Raw genomic sequence first — 15,228 nt, 5'->3', positions numbered from 1 at the left:
CAGCCTAGCATTTAATGTGCCTACATTCAACGAGCAAACTCTAAGTCTAGTCTCCTTGTCACCACTCTGTCGAGCCCTCCCCCTATACGCCCCATGGGCTCTAAAAGAAGGACATGACCTCAAGAAATAAATCCAAAGAAGACAGAAGATGCACCAATAAAACGCTAGAGAATTGAGGGGTACTAAAAAGCCTAGGCTCAGTTTATGGGCACAAACATGGCAATTTACAACATATATCCATTGATTTTCTAGGGTTTCAGAGAAGGCTATAATATTTTATGTTCCTTGCAATTTAGTCCATAAACTCCTAATAACTCCCAATTAAGCCACTAAACTTTCAATTTAATGAAATAAGCCCTCATAATTTAATGATCGTTGAAAAACTTGGTAGAAATTTCATTACCTTCTTGAAAAGCTTGGTGATGAGCTTCATTGATAGGAATTTGGTTGTAATAATGTAAGATTAAGGAGCAACTTTCTTCCGAATAGATGAAGTGTTTATAATTTCCTTAAATTCTTCAAAATATTGACTTTGGTGTTGATCTCTTGTTACACGATGAATTCTGATTGGTTCAAAATTTGTCATTCTAGACAAACATGCATACGCTATCTGTGTGGGAATGTGAAAGTTGAAATTTCCTTGCATTTCAAGTATAAATTATTTGCAATGATGGGTTGAGATTCAATGAAATTCTTCCCTTTACCATTAAAACACCAAACAAAAAGAAGGAAGAGAAAGGGCTTGTTGTGATCTTGCCCTTTCAATAATTAGTTAAACCATGCCTTCAAATTAAGAACAAGAAGTTTTTCTAAAGAGAAAAGGTAGAAAAACAAGTAGCTTAAAGTTTGATGAATGATGTTCTATTGCTTTGGAGTCGAGCAGGCTGGGTTTGGCGTCTCCCCCCAATCTATCCCTGTGCGTAATTTATTCATGTCGTGCCGTGCCTGATAACATATTCGTATCATGTTTATGTCGCGTCATCGTGTCTGATAACATATTGGTGTCCAATATTAAAGCTATTCAAGCAAAATCGGAGACAAAATGAGAAAAAAGAAACTGGAATTGGGAAGAATAAATGAATAGGGTGGGAACTGATACATATGCTAAGGCATTACTGAAATTAAAAACCTAATCTGAAAATCCACCCTCCAATGACTCCCTACTTTCACCGAGATACTTTTTTCCTGCCTATTGATTCATGTTTGTTCCACCTGCAAAAACATCTCATTCTAAAGTTCCTACTTATTCCATCAATGTACACACTGACAAAACCTAAAAAAGACACAAATGTAAGACATAACAATGAAGCTCCCTATGCGAAGCTTAATCTACATACTAATCGATTCCGGTGGGACCGACAACATGTTGGCTTTTTTCCGCATCTCCACCACCTTCTTATGAGAGTTGGAGTGCAACGCTGGAACGAATGTAGGGCTTGCAGCAGGACGATACTCGGGAAGGAGACGGCCGGACCTGAAACGAACACCGCATGCATTACAAAGGGTTTTTGGTCCCATTGGTCCTTCCCTCCATTGTGGAGTTTTTGTAACTTCACAGTGCAAGCATTTCCTAACTTCGGTAGGCTGTTCGGAGGGGGATCTCTTCATGTCATTGAAACCTGAAAGCCATGTCAGGTTCTTTTTCTTCTTCAATCTATTTTTGGCCTCAGCAAGATGGCTTTCTGATTCGGATTCAGAACCGACCGAAAAATTAGATCCCCTGAAGGTAGTGGAGGTGGAGGAAGTAAAAGGCAATGTGAAGTGCAGGTTAAAGGCATATGCTCGTCTGCGCTTGCTTCGACCACGTTTCACCAGGAAACTGGGCTTAGGGTTAATAAGTGCTGGATTTGCAGCAGAGCTTGTGCTACTGCTTTCAAGTACAGACACGGGACTGGAGGTTTGGAACCTGATTGAACCTTTGAAATTGGCAGACTCACTTTTTGGGGTAACACTTCTGCCCGAGGATGCTTCACTAGTGCTTGACCATTGTTTTAGCTGAGTTGATCCATCACACTAGATACAGAAGGGAAGATGAATTTAGCTAAAAGATATGAGGTTAAGGAAGATTTTAATCCCATTTTCTTCTAAAAATTAAGAATTAAAAATTAAAAAGAAAAGAAACGAAAAAAAAAACACCTATAAGGAATAGTTATTCGTCTTTATAATAATTGTACGAAGATAGAATATCGAAAATTGATAGCAAAGAAGAGACCATCCATTTCAGAATGATTTATCAGCTACAACAATTGACTAGATCACATATAAAATTTATCATAATATGAACCTTATTCTAATATCAGAATCACGAAATACAATGCAGTACATCACACACGCTAAATAACCCGCTTTCACCAATGCTCCGTCAAGAGCATCCTTCACGTCAATAAAGGACCGATTCAACAAAGCACTCATGTCAGCACACGTGTAATGTATACTCCTGTCGAATCTTATTAAACACCCTAGGAAAACTAATTCATTAGACAGTTTTCATTAGCCAAGGCACGGGTTTAGTGCTGCACCATATGCCATGTAATAGGTCTCCTAGTAGGCACGACAATCACTCACTTCGAAGTACAACTAAATTCATAAATATGTATACTAGCGATCACTAGCGTGAACTACTAAAGTTATAAACACAGTCATCACTAGAGTGAGGGAAGCAAGGATAACTCACTGAAACAGAATGGCTCTTCGCTAAAAAATCACTGAAAAAATCACCACCAAAGCCAGAAGACATGCCAGCCAGAACATTAGCAGGCGGCGGCTCTAAGTTTTGAAAGTTACAGTCCCACTCTTCACCATTGCCACCGCCACCACAATTGTTCTGTTCCGCATCAACGATGGGCAAATGGAAATCCTTTATAACACCTTCTCCACTACCACTGTCAGTCCCTTCAACATCTTCCAAAGGGAAATCCAAGTACTTTATTACATCATCAAAGAAATCTTCGTTGACCCCATCAAAGCCTTTGTCAAACCAAGAATTATTCATAATTTATTTTCAGAGTCCGTTGTCTTAATTTCCCTGTTCACAAAAATAGAAGAGGGAAATATTAAAATCACAAAATATAAATATAAGTTACAAAAAGGAGTTTGCTTTAAGTATTTATAACATTAACCCAAATGAAAATTATTAAAACGCGTATGGGTTTAGCAAAGACTTAAAATGCCATTTTGGAAATTACATTAGGCAGCTAAAATTATTATAATTATTTTAATATTTTTTAACTTGTTACCGTATAAAATAAGAAATTGAAGCAATTAAAGACTCTACAGCAACATTTTAGGCAATATCAATCATGAAATTTCCAATTAAACTGAATGTTATAAAAGGAAAAAATTCTCTTTCTAGGTTTGGAGAATCAGTTGTCATTTTAGCATGTAAAGTAACCAAGCAAAACACTAGAAATAAAAAAAATATAAACAAATAGTAATAACAGTTAAAAATTAACGTTAAAAAAAGTTGCAGAACTACTTCTTTTTTTTCTCAAGTGTCAGTTTGGATACATGGAAAATAAAAATGCAGCTAAAAAGAAAGGTAACATAACAATTACTAATATATTTTGCAAGTAGGTACCCTTTTCCCCATAGTTTGAGAACTGATACAGAAAGCAAAAGCAAAATGCAAGGAAATTGAAAACCCAAAATAAATTCCAACATGTAATTAACAAAAGAAGAAAAGAAAAGCAAAATGAAAAGAGGGGGGGAGAAAAGGAAACCTGGGTTCAAGACTGAAGGAGAGGCATTGTATGAAACAAAGGAAAATGAGAGAAGAAAATAATAAGAGGAAGTAGATGAATGCCCTTTGGTCTGGTTTGGTTTGGGATATTTTAGGGATTGTTGAGAAAGAGGGAATAAGCTAATGTAAAAAAAGGTGCACATGGAGAGGTGGGTGGTGTGTTTTCCTTTCAATCACCGTTCGTCTGTCATCAATTTTAAATCTTTTTTTTTTTATAAATCAAAACATAGGAAGATGGGTTGATTAGAAATGGGATTTTTTTTGGATAAAAAAAAAAAAGAAACGTTTTTTTAAATCGAAACAATATATACCATAAAAAAATAAAATAATCATCTGGGGAAGTGGTTTAGCCGAAAGAAAGAGGGTTAATCGTAGATATAAGAAAAATGGGTTTTTTTTATTAAAGTAAAATAAAAAGGAAGAGAGAGAGAGAGAGAGATCACCGACGAAATTGGATTGGAGAGAAAAAATATCATTGTGCTGTCCAATTTGGGTCCCAAAATTTTTAGTTGGAGCTTCCCATTCACATGCTGTGGTCCCTGTTTTTTTAAATGATTTTCTTTTTTTCATTTTTTCTAACCATCTTTCAGATCAATTATTTTTTTTGGATTTTTACAATTTGATTTTCTCTTAGCAAGTGATGATAACTCTAGGGTAAATTATAAGTTTAGTAACTAATTATCGTTTTTAGTTTATTTTGGTCATCAAATTATTTTTTCAAAAACATACTTAACATATATTTGTTTTATTTCATTCGATCCCACACTATTAAAAAATTAACAAAACCATTAACGTAATATTTTTCAATGATAACAAAATCACATTTTGATAATACATCAATATAACCGTTAATATTTTAATAATAGGTAGCCAAAATAAAATTAAAATTAAACACTAAATATGATTTTGAAAAAAATAGTTGAGTAATTTAAATAAAATAAAATTGATAGAATAATAAACACGTGTAATTTACCTTAATTCTAGCGGGGTTTGGGGCACAAATTATGGGTGCCTTCTCTTTTTGGGGCTTCTTTGATCCATTAAATCAAATTTTTAAAAAGGAAAAAGATTTCAACGATTTCCATTCCCTTCTTTTTTGTTTCTGTATACATACGTACAAAGAAAAAGCATTTGCTTTTTGTATATGAGGTGAATATATATAAACATGATTTTGCCTTTAAAATAGGCTTTAAATTGGAGATTTTGAACTGAGGGGGAGGGGGGAATAATTTTGAGATTCAATGGGTGCCTAGTTTATAAACAACATTCACATTAGCCATTTATCGGACTTTTGCATGCTGATCCCATCAACATACATCATACGAAAAGGGGGGAAAAGAATGTTGCGTTCCGATTAAGTGATCAAAATGCAACTTAAATTGACTACCCTATGTTTAGCACTAAAAATGGTCTAATCATGCTATGACTTGAGATTAATCATCTACTTTTATAATATTATTGGCAGATCCAAACTTATAACCCTTTTAGGTGCTATTATTATTAAAGTGATGACATGGATAATATCTTTTTTATTTTTGCTCAAGCAGTTACTAATGGAGGGATTGAATCTTGGATTTCTACAAGTACAGGGATCAAACCAGAATTAGACCCTATAAATACCCCCATGTTGTATGGTATTCCATCTAAAACCAACCAGATGCCAAAGTCCCGATCGTGTTTAGTGCGGTGTGGGTCTCTCAATCACAAAGCTAATGGCAAAAATCATAGACTAATCCTTTCCAAAGCTGAAATTTTTAAATCACAACTCTCAAAATTCTTAACTACCAGAAAGAAGTTAAAAGAGGAGACTTGGAGACAAGCTTACCTCTCATCATCAGCCCGTTTGGTGCAAGGTTTGTTTTTTAAGGAACATCCTACCAATCAAAAAGCACCTGAAAGGAACTACACAACTGCATGAGATTTTCATCATCTTATGCAACAACAAATCATAAAGCTTCCGTCTTTTATATTTATAGAATATCATAATAAAGCCATCTCTACCAAAAACCTCATATCCAACAGTTGTGCTTCGCATTTAAGCACTCCAGCATGATGAATAATATAAGTTAGTCCCATATTCTTTAATCCATTTTATCCAACTATTTTTCTATGGCTGTGATCCGTATAAATCAATAGTCAGTAACATACTAACATTCATATCTTTACTTTCAACGTTCTTCGCTTTGCATTTACAAACAAGAAGATACACAGCAACACAAATGGCATGGTCCACAAACAGGCATTCCAAAGCTTGATCCCACCTGAATAAACGAATATGCTTCCCAGTGTTTCCTGCAAAATTACGCATCATGATAAGGATGCCACTTTGATTGAAACAATTAAAATTATTGCTGCTTGCATCTAGGCCTCACCATGTCAGAATCTAAAAAGTACATGGATATCAAGCAAGCAATTCAATGTTATGCATAAGTAAAAAAAATAAGGTCATGTTTCAGCTAAGGAGCATTGATTAACAGGAAATTACAAGTTACAATCATATGGTATTACATATCCATTGGAAAGGTAGCAATGTCAGCAAAGCATCTTTGATAAATCATATTTTTAAGCCTTGGATGTGTAACAAACTCACCATATCAAAGAAACTCTCTGATGCTTGCTTGTGCTACTTTGCAAAGATGCCTTGAGCATACTCGTAGAGCTCTATATCAAGCTTGTTAAGAGTTAGTATCTTCGGAGGACCATCTGAGGAACTCGTGCCTGTAAATCAGATGATAATACTAAACAGAAGATTCCAAAATTGACAAAGCTACAGCCGAATTTCATTCCAATATTGAAGCAACCACTTGATCTTGTTCTTTTTATATTCTTCTTTTACTTCTCCCTCACTTTACCAAAACTCTGTTGAATTTTAATGTTAAAGCCCCCAACAGACCACAGCAATTGATTATAAAATATAGATACTGTTTTTCCAGTTAATTTTGAAACCTTAAATTTTCCCTACTTGTACACATGATAGATCTACACAAATGACAACCCCAAACATGTAACCGACAATCAAGACACTGGAAATCTAATTCCCTTGAAAAAAAGATGCACCGACATAATGGTATGAAGATCGGCACGTCTATTAAAGTATGGTTTGCTCCAGCCAAAGTACTAGACTATTAGTTGTATAGTTAAACCAACCGTGCTCTAGGAATAGATTACATGTATTTAAATGTTCAGTATTTTAGAGTACCTCCTTTGTGAAATTTGCTGGTGAGATTCTCTTCAAAGAAGCTATACGTCGACGTGTTTGGGTCTTCCGCAAACCAGAAATACAAACCTCATAAGTGTCCATAAGTTTTCCCACAGTCATCTGTTATGGTAGAAAGAAAATAGAGGTATACTTGTTTAGTAAAAAAAAGAAATCACTTTAAGTCCATAAAGAAATAGGATATTACAGTACACAAAAGGGCTTACACTCTCTTGCTTTACTTCATTGTCATCTGATGATGATGTGGTTTCACTCCCCTTCTCGTCTGTGTTGGTCTTCTGTCATGCCAGAAAAAACAAATTTGTTATGTGTGATACTCCTGATGGTACCAAGCTATTAAGTATTCATTTTCTAGCACCTGATCCAACTCTGAATCCGAAAATGAACTCGGTCCTGCAGCAGAAGTGATTTAAGTAAGCTAAAAGTATCTTGATTTCAACCGGTTTAGATAAGGATACAAAACAACAATGTAGTAAAATCAGCACTTTGATGTAATGCAATCAAATACATTTAACAAGGTTCTATAAAGCTTTCTGCATTAGACAAATTTCAGGAGGAAATTTCAATAGAATTCCAGACTAACCTGATCTGTTAACAGTGGCTCCCTCATCAATAGCTTTGGAGTTTACCAGTTGAGAAATCACTTGTTGTCGGACCACATTGGCAAACACTGTTGCAGATTCCCTATGATCCTCAGTTAGACCAATATATAACATATAGTCCAAAACCTCTTCTGCAAGATTTACACGTATTTACCATTATTACAACAATATACCAAGGTTATGATACTTGTCTACACAATGGCACACCTCATGTGATTCAGGTAAATAAGAGTTGTTTGTCGATCCTGCAATCTGTAAATTAAATTAGTAAACCAGCGTTTTGGAGAAGAACATGGATAGGAATGCTGCAAATTGTGGATTAGTACCTGAAAGGTTGCTCCATTATGGACAATTTCATGAGCTATAGGATCATTGATGTAATTGAGTAATAGCATTGCAATGTCTTCCATGTTGTATGGATCAATGCTGGTAACTTCATTAGTGCCCCTAGCTTTCCTAGCATCTCTCTGCTCACAAGAGTAGAAGGAAATATCTCACAAATAATTATATCATCGACACAAACAGGTTCATGAACAACCATACAGAAGTCACATTAGAATTTAAAAGAAAACTTGCCCCTCTTGATTATTTCAGATCACATAAAATATATGCACATCTGGTAGGTTTTGATCATAGCACTGAGAAATAAAACTGGAGACGTTCTCACATTGGTCAAAGTAATGCTCTCTTAAAAGGAAAATCAGAAACAGATGAAATTAACAATTACCAGCAGCACCAAATGCATACGAGAGACTTTCTATAAACTCCTTTACACTAGATGCAAAAAGCTAAGATTAACATAGAGATTTAGAGAAAGCTTGGCAATACAGGGATATACAGTGACCTTGACTTAATTGTAGACAAAACAACAACCCTTAGAAAGGAGTAAAATGCATTGAGCAAATAGGAGGCAAAGGTTTACGATGACAATAGAATAATAACTCACACAGGATTAGAGAAAACATACCCGAGCAAACAGGTCTTCTCTCATCCATGGAACCAGATACTTCCAAGGCCATATATCCAGCGTACTTACTCCTTTAGTTTTAGATCGCAAACAACCAGTCATTTGTGTGGCAGATGTTAAGTTGGAATGCACTAGAAACCTAGCTGCCACCTCCACTGAAAATTCGCAAGTGCAAAAGGCACGGTCGATTGGATTCCTAAGTATTCTCACCACAGATGTCCTGCCCCTGGGAAGTCTCGAGGTTATGCTATAGTCATCATGAGTAACCAATAACCTGCATTTTTCCTTGCTGCATTCAAGTGGAGAATTTCAATTAAACAACCTTGAAAGAAAAAGAAATACACATAACAAGGTTAACTTGTCCTTCAACTTTGAATACAAAAGAAATTCCCAAGGTACCTAGGATCAAACCGTAGCCTGTCATAAGAACGTGGGCATTCTAGAGAACTAGAATACAACTTCTTTAGGAAACTTCCAGCATAAACAAAACAAGCGGAAAAATATTAAATGCAATTAGCAAAATGGTTGAATTCTTATATTTCATTCATAATATATATATTGAAGATTACCAGTGAAAATAGGTTCGTCCTCCAGTTCGAGGATCATGAAGGAAGAAAAGTAAAACCTTCAGCGTGTGTTTATCCTCTTTGTGCTCATGTTTAAGCGAAGTAGTTGCCCAATTTTTAACCACATTTTCGCAATGCTCGTAATCATTTACAGAAAAGGCATACACCACTATAACACAAATAGAAAAGGGGGGATCAAAATAAGCAACACTGAAAAATATCAAAATCAATGAAAACTGAATGAATTTATTCAGTGAATACCTAATCCAAGAATAATTAACCAAAATTGTGCCTTTTACAGTAGGATCCGTTCATTCAATTCCTATTCCAATCACTGCCAAGAAATGAAGATTCTTATAAGAAATCAAAGAAAAAAAACAATGAAAACGAACCAGAAAAAGATGGGGCGGGGTCAGGAATCACAATAAACCCTAATTAAAAAAACAGATAAAAAAACAAAAGTAATAATAATTCAGAAATAGAGGGCTGCCGAATAACGGGATCTCGTACTCATAAATTAAATCTCATCGAAGCTGTGTCGGGACTTTGGATACAGAATTATCTCTTTAGCCGATTTGGCCCGCAATACTCATACACAAAAACGACAACGATGATGTGAATCTCCTCTTTTATATAAGAAAAAATAGATTTCTCGGCAGCCAAACAGGATTTGGAAAAAAATTTAAATGGAAAATATAGGAGAGAAAACAAAAAGAAAATTAAGGTTGTGATCTGTGCCCGAAGAACACAGACCCAGCCTGAGAAGAAAGAAACTAGGAATGCTGATATAAATCTACAACAATTTCCTTAGACTCCCCTTGAAAAATGAGACAGTGGGAACATTTTATTTTGAACTATTTTACAAACGTATTTCAGAGGGGTAGAATTGTAAAAACAATTCTACTATATATTATCGTTTTCATTGGAATTATTTTCTTTTTCCTTTTAAAATGGTAAATTTATTGTGTGATGCATTTTTTAATTATTTAAAATAATAAGCATTAAAAATTACTTAATAAAAATAATTATTTATTTTAAAAAGACCGATCTTTATTTACATAACAAAAAATTAGATCAAAATTTTTAATGTTTATGGAAAGGTTAAAATGAAATAAAGGAAAAAGAAGTTGAAATGCAATAAAATATTAAATATATTTTATCCAAAAATAAAAAATATGTACGGTACGTATTAGAGATAAGTATTTAAATACATTTTTTGAAATTGATGTTATTTTTTAAAATATTTTTTATATTATTTTATTAAATCATTAGAAAATATATTATTAAATAATTTTATCTTGTGATTAACGAGTCATCAATTCATATTTTAAATTCTATATCGATAAAAAAAATTAAAACAATATAATCAAGATTTTAATTTTGAATGATATCAGAAAATGTTTTGATCAATAAGTGTTGAATATAATAATATGATATATTATATTCCTAAAGAAGGAATTTAAGTAAATTAAGAATATCTTTTTTTTTACAATTTGTGTCAATTTTATTGATTAATCTAACTTTTTATTTTTTAATTTTATTTAACCAGGGGCGGTATCGGTTTTGACGATGGTTACTGCCTGTTAGTTATCTTCTTTCTTTGATTTTAGTTTTTTAATAAGAATAATTATGTATTTATAACATGTTTTTTTTATTTTTATGACACATTTATCTCTGTCTTTGTAGTACGTTTTTCTATAAATTTTGGTAGCTTATGATTTTTTCTCGTTGGAGGTGGCGGTGTGAGCCACCGCTGGCTGGAGATGGGTTCGACAACGAGGGCAGCCAATCGTTGACGATGAGAAGTTTAATGGCATAGTGAGCAAAAATTAAAATTTTGAAAGCGTGGTGAGTAAAATAGGAATCATTTAAAAATTCAGTTATCAAATTTGTAATTTACCATAAGCCACGTTATAGCATATGTGGTTTTTAATGATTAAAAAACTATTTCTCTAAGCCATGTCATCACAGCTTAAGAAGTTTAATGACGTAGAGACAAAAAACTCAATTTATAAAGTTGATTGGGCAAATTGAAAATTTTGAAAATACGGAAGTAAAATATGAATCACATGAAAGTTCGGTATCAAAATTGTAATTTACCCATAAATAAATTATTTATATTTTAGATTTAATTACACGGATGATCATTTTTGTATATGTTACCCATTTTTTGTCACTGATTTCAAAATATATAAACTATGATCACTTTCGTTTTCATTTAATTAAGATGTAGTCATCAGAAGTTAACTATTGTTAAATATTTTAGTAAAATCACACATTCGATCTTTGTTATTTACATATTTTCTCAATATAGTCATACTTTTAATAAATTAAATTAAATTAAGCCTCCAATTAAATGATGTCACTGTCATTGATACATGTGTCGTGTCGTGTATCCTCCCCATTCGGTTAGAAAACTAATTTTATTTTAATGTAACGAAACAAAATAAATTGGTGGAAAATAAATATATTAAATGAAGATAAAGTTAGTTATCGAATCAAATGGTGACACATGACACTAGTGACACGTAACATCATTCGATTGAGATTAAATTTATTTTAAATTATTAAAAATATGACTAAATTGAGAGAGTATGTAAATAATATGAATCAAATGTATGATTATACCAAAATATCATGTCACTTAATTTGTTAACTATTAATGATAATTAACCCGTTGTGACCTCATCTTAAATAAATAAATAAATTGATCATATCTTAATTAAATAAAGAGAAAATAACCTCAGTGACCGAAAATTCCTTATAATATACGATTTTGACCAACTTTTTTCGATTTGCCAAAATGACCAACAAAATTGCAATGCGATCTCTAAATCGCAACACGATCTCCAGTATCGCAAATCAGTTTCCAGATTCGCAACGCGATTTTGACTATCGCAATGCGAATATGTAAATCGCAACGCGATTCTGACTATCGCAACGCGATAATACATAATCGCAACTCGATTCTGACAATCGCAACGCGATTCTGACTGTCGCAACGCTGAATTTCAAATTCGCAACAGGTTTTAGTTTTGCAACACAAATGTTTTGGGTATATAACTACGCAACAACAATAACTCATAACCTAAATCCCTAAATCTCAACTTATTTCATCTCCATCTATCACTCTCTCCGGCGACATCCGTTCCTATATCCAACGACATCCTTCCCCATCCGGCAACAGGTTTTAGTTTCGCAGCTCGTTTGTTTAGTAAATTAATTTACAATAATGAAATCATCTAATGTTGATCATGTTTGGATAGATTTTTGTTTTGGAGGGTCATGGGAAAATGTTCATGGTGTTTTACAATATATGCCTTTACCCATGAATCTTCAACTAAAACTGTCATTAAAAAAGTTAACTTATGAAACTCTAATGTTACGTGTTACAAATAAATTGAATTTAGAGCCCTTAAGTGGATTTAGGTTATCTTATCAGAGAAAATGTAAAGTTTATTTGTTAACCGACAATGAAGATGTTGAACGATTCATTGCTTACATTAGTGTTTCGCAAGATGATGTTACATTGTATGTTGTTGAACCTAGAAGTAGTGAAGTTGGGTCAGTAGCGGGTAGTAATCAACTAAGTTTTTCAACTCCAGTTTATGGTGCTCAAAATTTAATGGTTCCACCACAATTTCATCACCAAGAAAATTTTGTTTCACCACATTTCCAATACCAAACACAATCTCAAAACCCACAACCTTTCCCTAATCCAAATCTCAATCAACTTTCAGCACCAAATTCTGATTTTCGTATTGACCAGTTAGACGATGATGAGCCAACAGAAAAAATTGTGAGTACTAGTCAGTATTCGAAATTTGATCTTGGTCAATACTCGGACTTTGATCTTGGTCAATACTCAGTTTTGATGATGTTTCAGAAGAAGAAACAGACCCTGCGTGTAATGATTTTGATATTGGTCAATACCCGAATTTTTATGATGAAACAGCCGCTGCCGAGGAAGATGTTGTTGATGATAATGAGGAGGAAGTTACGATTGTGAATGAACATGTTGAACATCCATTCTGTAATTCATATAACCCTGAAGAAGAAAAAGAAAAAGAAAAAATCATCGAAGAAAAGTCCCCAAAGAAAATGCCACTGGAGTATAACTGGAATATGCCAGAATTACTTCTAATACCGGAAGAAGAGTTTGTAACAATAGCAGATGATTGTTACACAAAAATTATTCGTATCAAGAAAGATGATTGTTTAGATACAAAGGAAGACTTGAAGATAACTTTGTATACGAAATGTGTGGAAGATGGCTATCAACTAAAAGTTAACAAATCAAGTAAAGATCATTTCGAAACAAGGTGTATGATTGACAAAAACTGTATGTGGCGTATGATTGCAAAGAGGATAAAAGATTGTGAAATGTTTCAAGTTAGGACTTTATTGATAAACATACATGTTCAAGAACCCAAGTTTTTCCTCACCATAGACAGGCAAACAAAAAGGTGTTGGGTGGTTTTCTGGCTGAGTTAATGTTTTTGAATGGCAGGGTATATCGGGGATATGAAATTATGACTGACATGAATGCTCGGTTCAATATTAGTATCTCATATTCTCAAGCTTGGAGAGCCAAATGTTATGCCTTGGAATTGTTGAGAGGGTCGCCAGAAGCATCGTTTGCCCAACTGTCGGCTTATTGTCACAATTTAAAGCTGAAAAATCCTGGGTTGGTAACTCATATCAAAACAGATAGAGATGGATGCTTTGAGTTGCTGTTTATCGCCATTGGTGCTGCGGTTAGTAAATCAATATAATTTTGTTGACTCATTTTTGTTAGTTACATGCATTTCACATTTAAATGATTATATTTCTTGTGTATATGATTTTGTAGATTCGTTCGTTTATTACTTGCATGCGCCCAGTTATTATAGTTGACGGAGCACATTTAAAAGGTCGATACCTTGGAGTAAACTTATTAGCAGTAGCCATCGATGCTAACAATGGGATACTGCCAATAGCTTACGGGGTTGGCAAATCTGAAACCTCTGATTCATAGACATAGTTTATGGGATATCTTAGGGATTGCATAGGTCCTATTAGCAATCTAACAATCATATCTGATAGGGCAAACTCAATTGACAACGTTGTTAGAAAGTGTTTCCCATATGCTTTTCATATACTTTGTGGTGTTCATTTGTATAGAAATCTAAAATCAAGGTCTCCTGGTATAAAAAATCACAAATGGACATACTAGAAGGCTGTAAAAGCTTATCGGGAAGTGGATTTTAATAAGCATATAAATTGTTTAAGACGTTTTTGTCTCAGTGTACTCAAACACTAGAAGATTTCGGGTTTGAAAGATGATCAAGAGTACATCAACTTGGAGCAAAATATGGTTTCATGACGTCTAATAGTGCAGAATCAATCAACGCTCTAAGTCGTCATTCCCGGAAATTACCCATTACTATGTTAATGGAGTTTTTTCGAGCCTCTATTCAACAGTGGTACTACAAGAAAAGAAACCATGCAGGTATTATTTCTTTAAATTCGTAACTTCACATATATTTTACTAAGTATTATTTATTTAAATTTACAGGAACATTGGAACATCGTGTTACACCATGGACTGAAAAAAAGATAACGAAACGTGTTGTGAAGTCAACGTCATGGAGAGTTGAACCATGTTCAAACACTTTGTTTGAAGTACTGGATAATAACTTAAATGGGCTTGTCGATCTAAATGCAAAGACGTGTAGTTGTATGAAATTGCAAACATCTGGTTATCCGTGTGTCCATGTTATAAAAGTTGCTCTTCATCTAAACCAAGATGATTCAAGCGCATACGCTATGGATTGCTACACTACAGAAGTATATCGACAAACTTATGTTGATATTATCTACCCTATTCCACATCCTTCTAAGTGGGACATACCAGATGACTTACAAACAGTTTTGCCACCAGCCATGGACAGAAGGCTACCTGGCCGACCAAAAAGTCACGATCGTATATCGTCTAAAGGTGAAGAGAAGAAGAGATCGACATGTAGACGGTGCAAGGAAAGTGGTCATACAAGGTTGACATGTGGATCACCAGTGCCATCACAATCATCTTTTCCTCTACCAAAATATGGATCCTCATCAAATTCCAAAACTCATATGGTGTCAAGAAAAAGGCA

The 15,228-nt window shown here is 34.0% G+C and overlaps 1 protein-coding gene and 1 pseudogene across 3 annotated transcripts; both read right to left on the bottom strand.

Annotated features, from left to right (window-relative positions):
* Positions 1-1,060: 1,060 nt before the first annotated feature.
* LOC120169022 (GATA transcription factor 11-like) lies at positions 1,061-5,626 on the bottom strand. 3 transcript variants are annotated; one of them, XM_039177258.1, is made up of 4 exons: positions 3,720-3,827; positions 2,675-3,025; positions 1,907-2,013; positions 1,061-1,801 (listed from the first exon to the last, which is right to left on the bottom strand). In XM_039177258.1, exons 2-4 carry the CDS (start codon positions 2,990-2,992, stop codon positions 1,330-1,332), a joined length of 897 nt encoding a protein of 298 aa, XP_039033189.1. In that variant the 5' UTR covers positions 2,993-3,025; positions 3,720-3,827; the 3' UTR covers positions 1,061-1,329. The 3 variants fall into 3 exon arrangements, with proteins under 3 accessions (XP_039033189.1, XP_039033188.1, XP_039033187.1); XM_039177257.1 differs by lacking the exon at positions 3,720-3,827 and adding an exon at positions 5,565-5,626 and having other exon boundaries at positions 1,061-2,013; XM_039177256.1 differs by having other exon boundaries at positions 1,061-2,013.
* A 46-nt stretch (positions 5,627-5,672) lies between these two features.
* Positions 5,673-9,402, bottom strand: LOC120169009 (annotated as a pseudogene).
* Between the last annotated feature and the right edge of the window lie 5,826 nt (positions 9,403-15,228).

This window comes from Hibiscus syriacus, unplaced genomic scaffold, assembly GCF_006381635.1.
Source record: "Hibiscus syriacus cultivar Baekdansim isolate YM2019G1 unplaced genomic scaffold, ASM638163v2 tig00111743_pilon, whole genome shotgun sequence".
Lineage (NCBI taxonomy): Eukaryota > Viridiplantae > Streptophyta > Magnoliopsida > Malvales > Malvaceae > Hibiscus > Hibiscus syriacus.
This window is presented reverse-complemented; position numbering and strand designations above follow the sequence as displayed.

Excerpts from the sequence above, each read along its gene's own strand:
- LOC120169022 (XM_039177257.1), bottom strand. The coding sequence starts at position 2,992 with ATGAATAATTCTTGGTTTGACAAAGGCTTTGATGGGGTCAACGAAGAT. Across the intron at positions 2,014-2,674 it reads CGAAGAGCCATTCTGTTTCA|TGTGATGGATCAACTCAGCT; the intron begins GTGAGTTATCCT and ends TTCTGTATCTAG.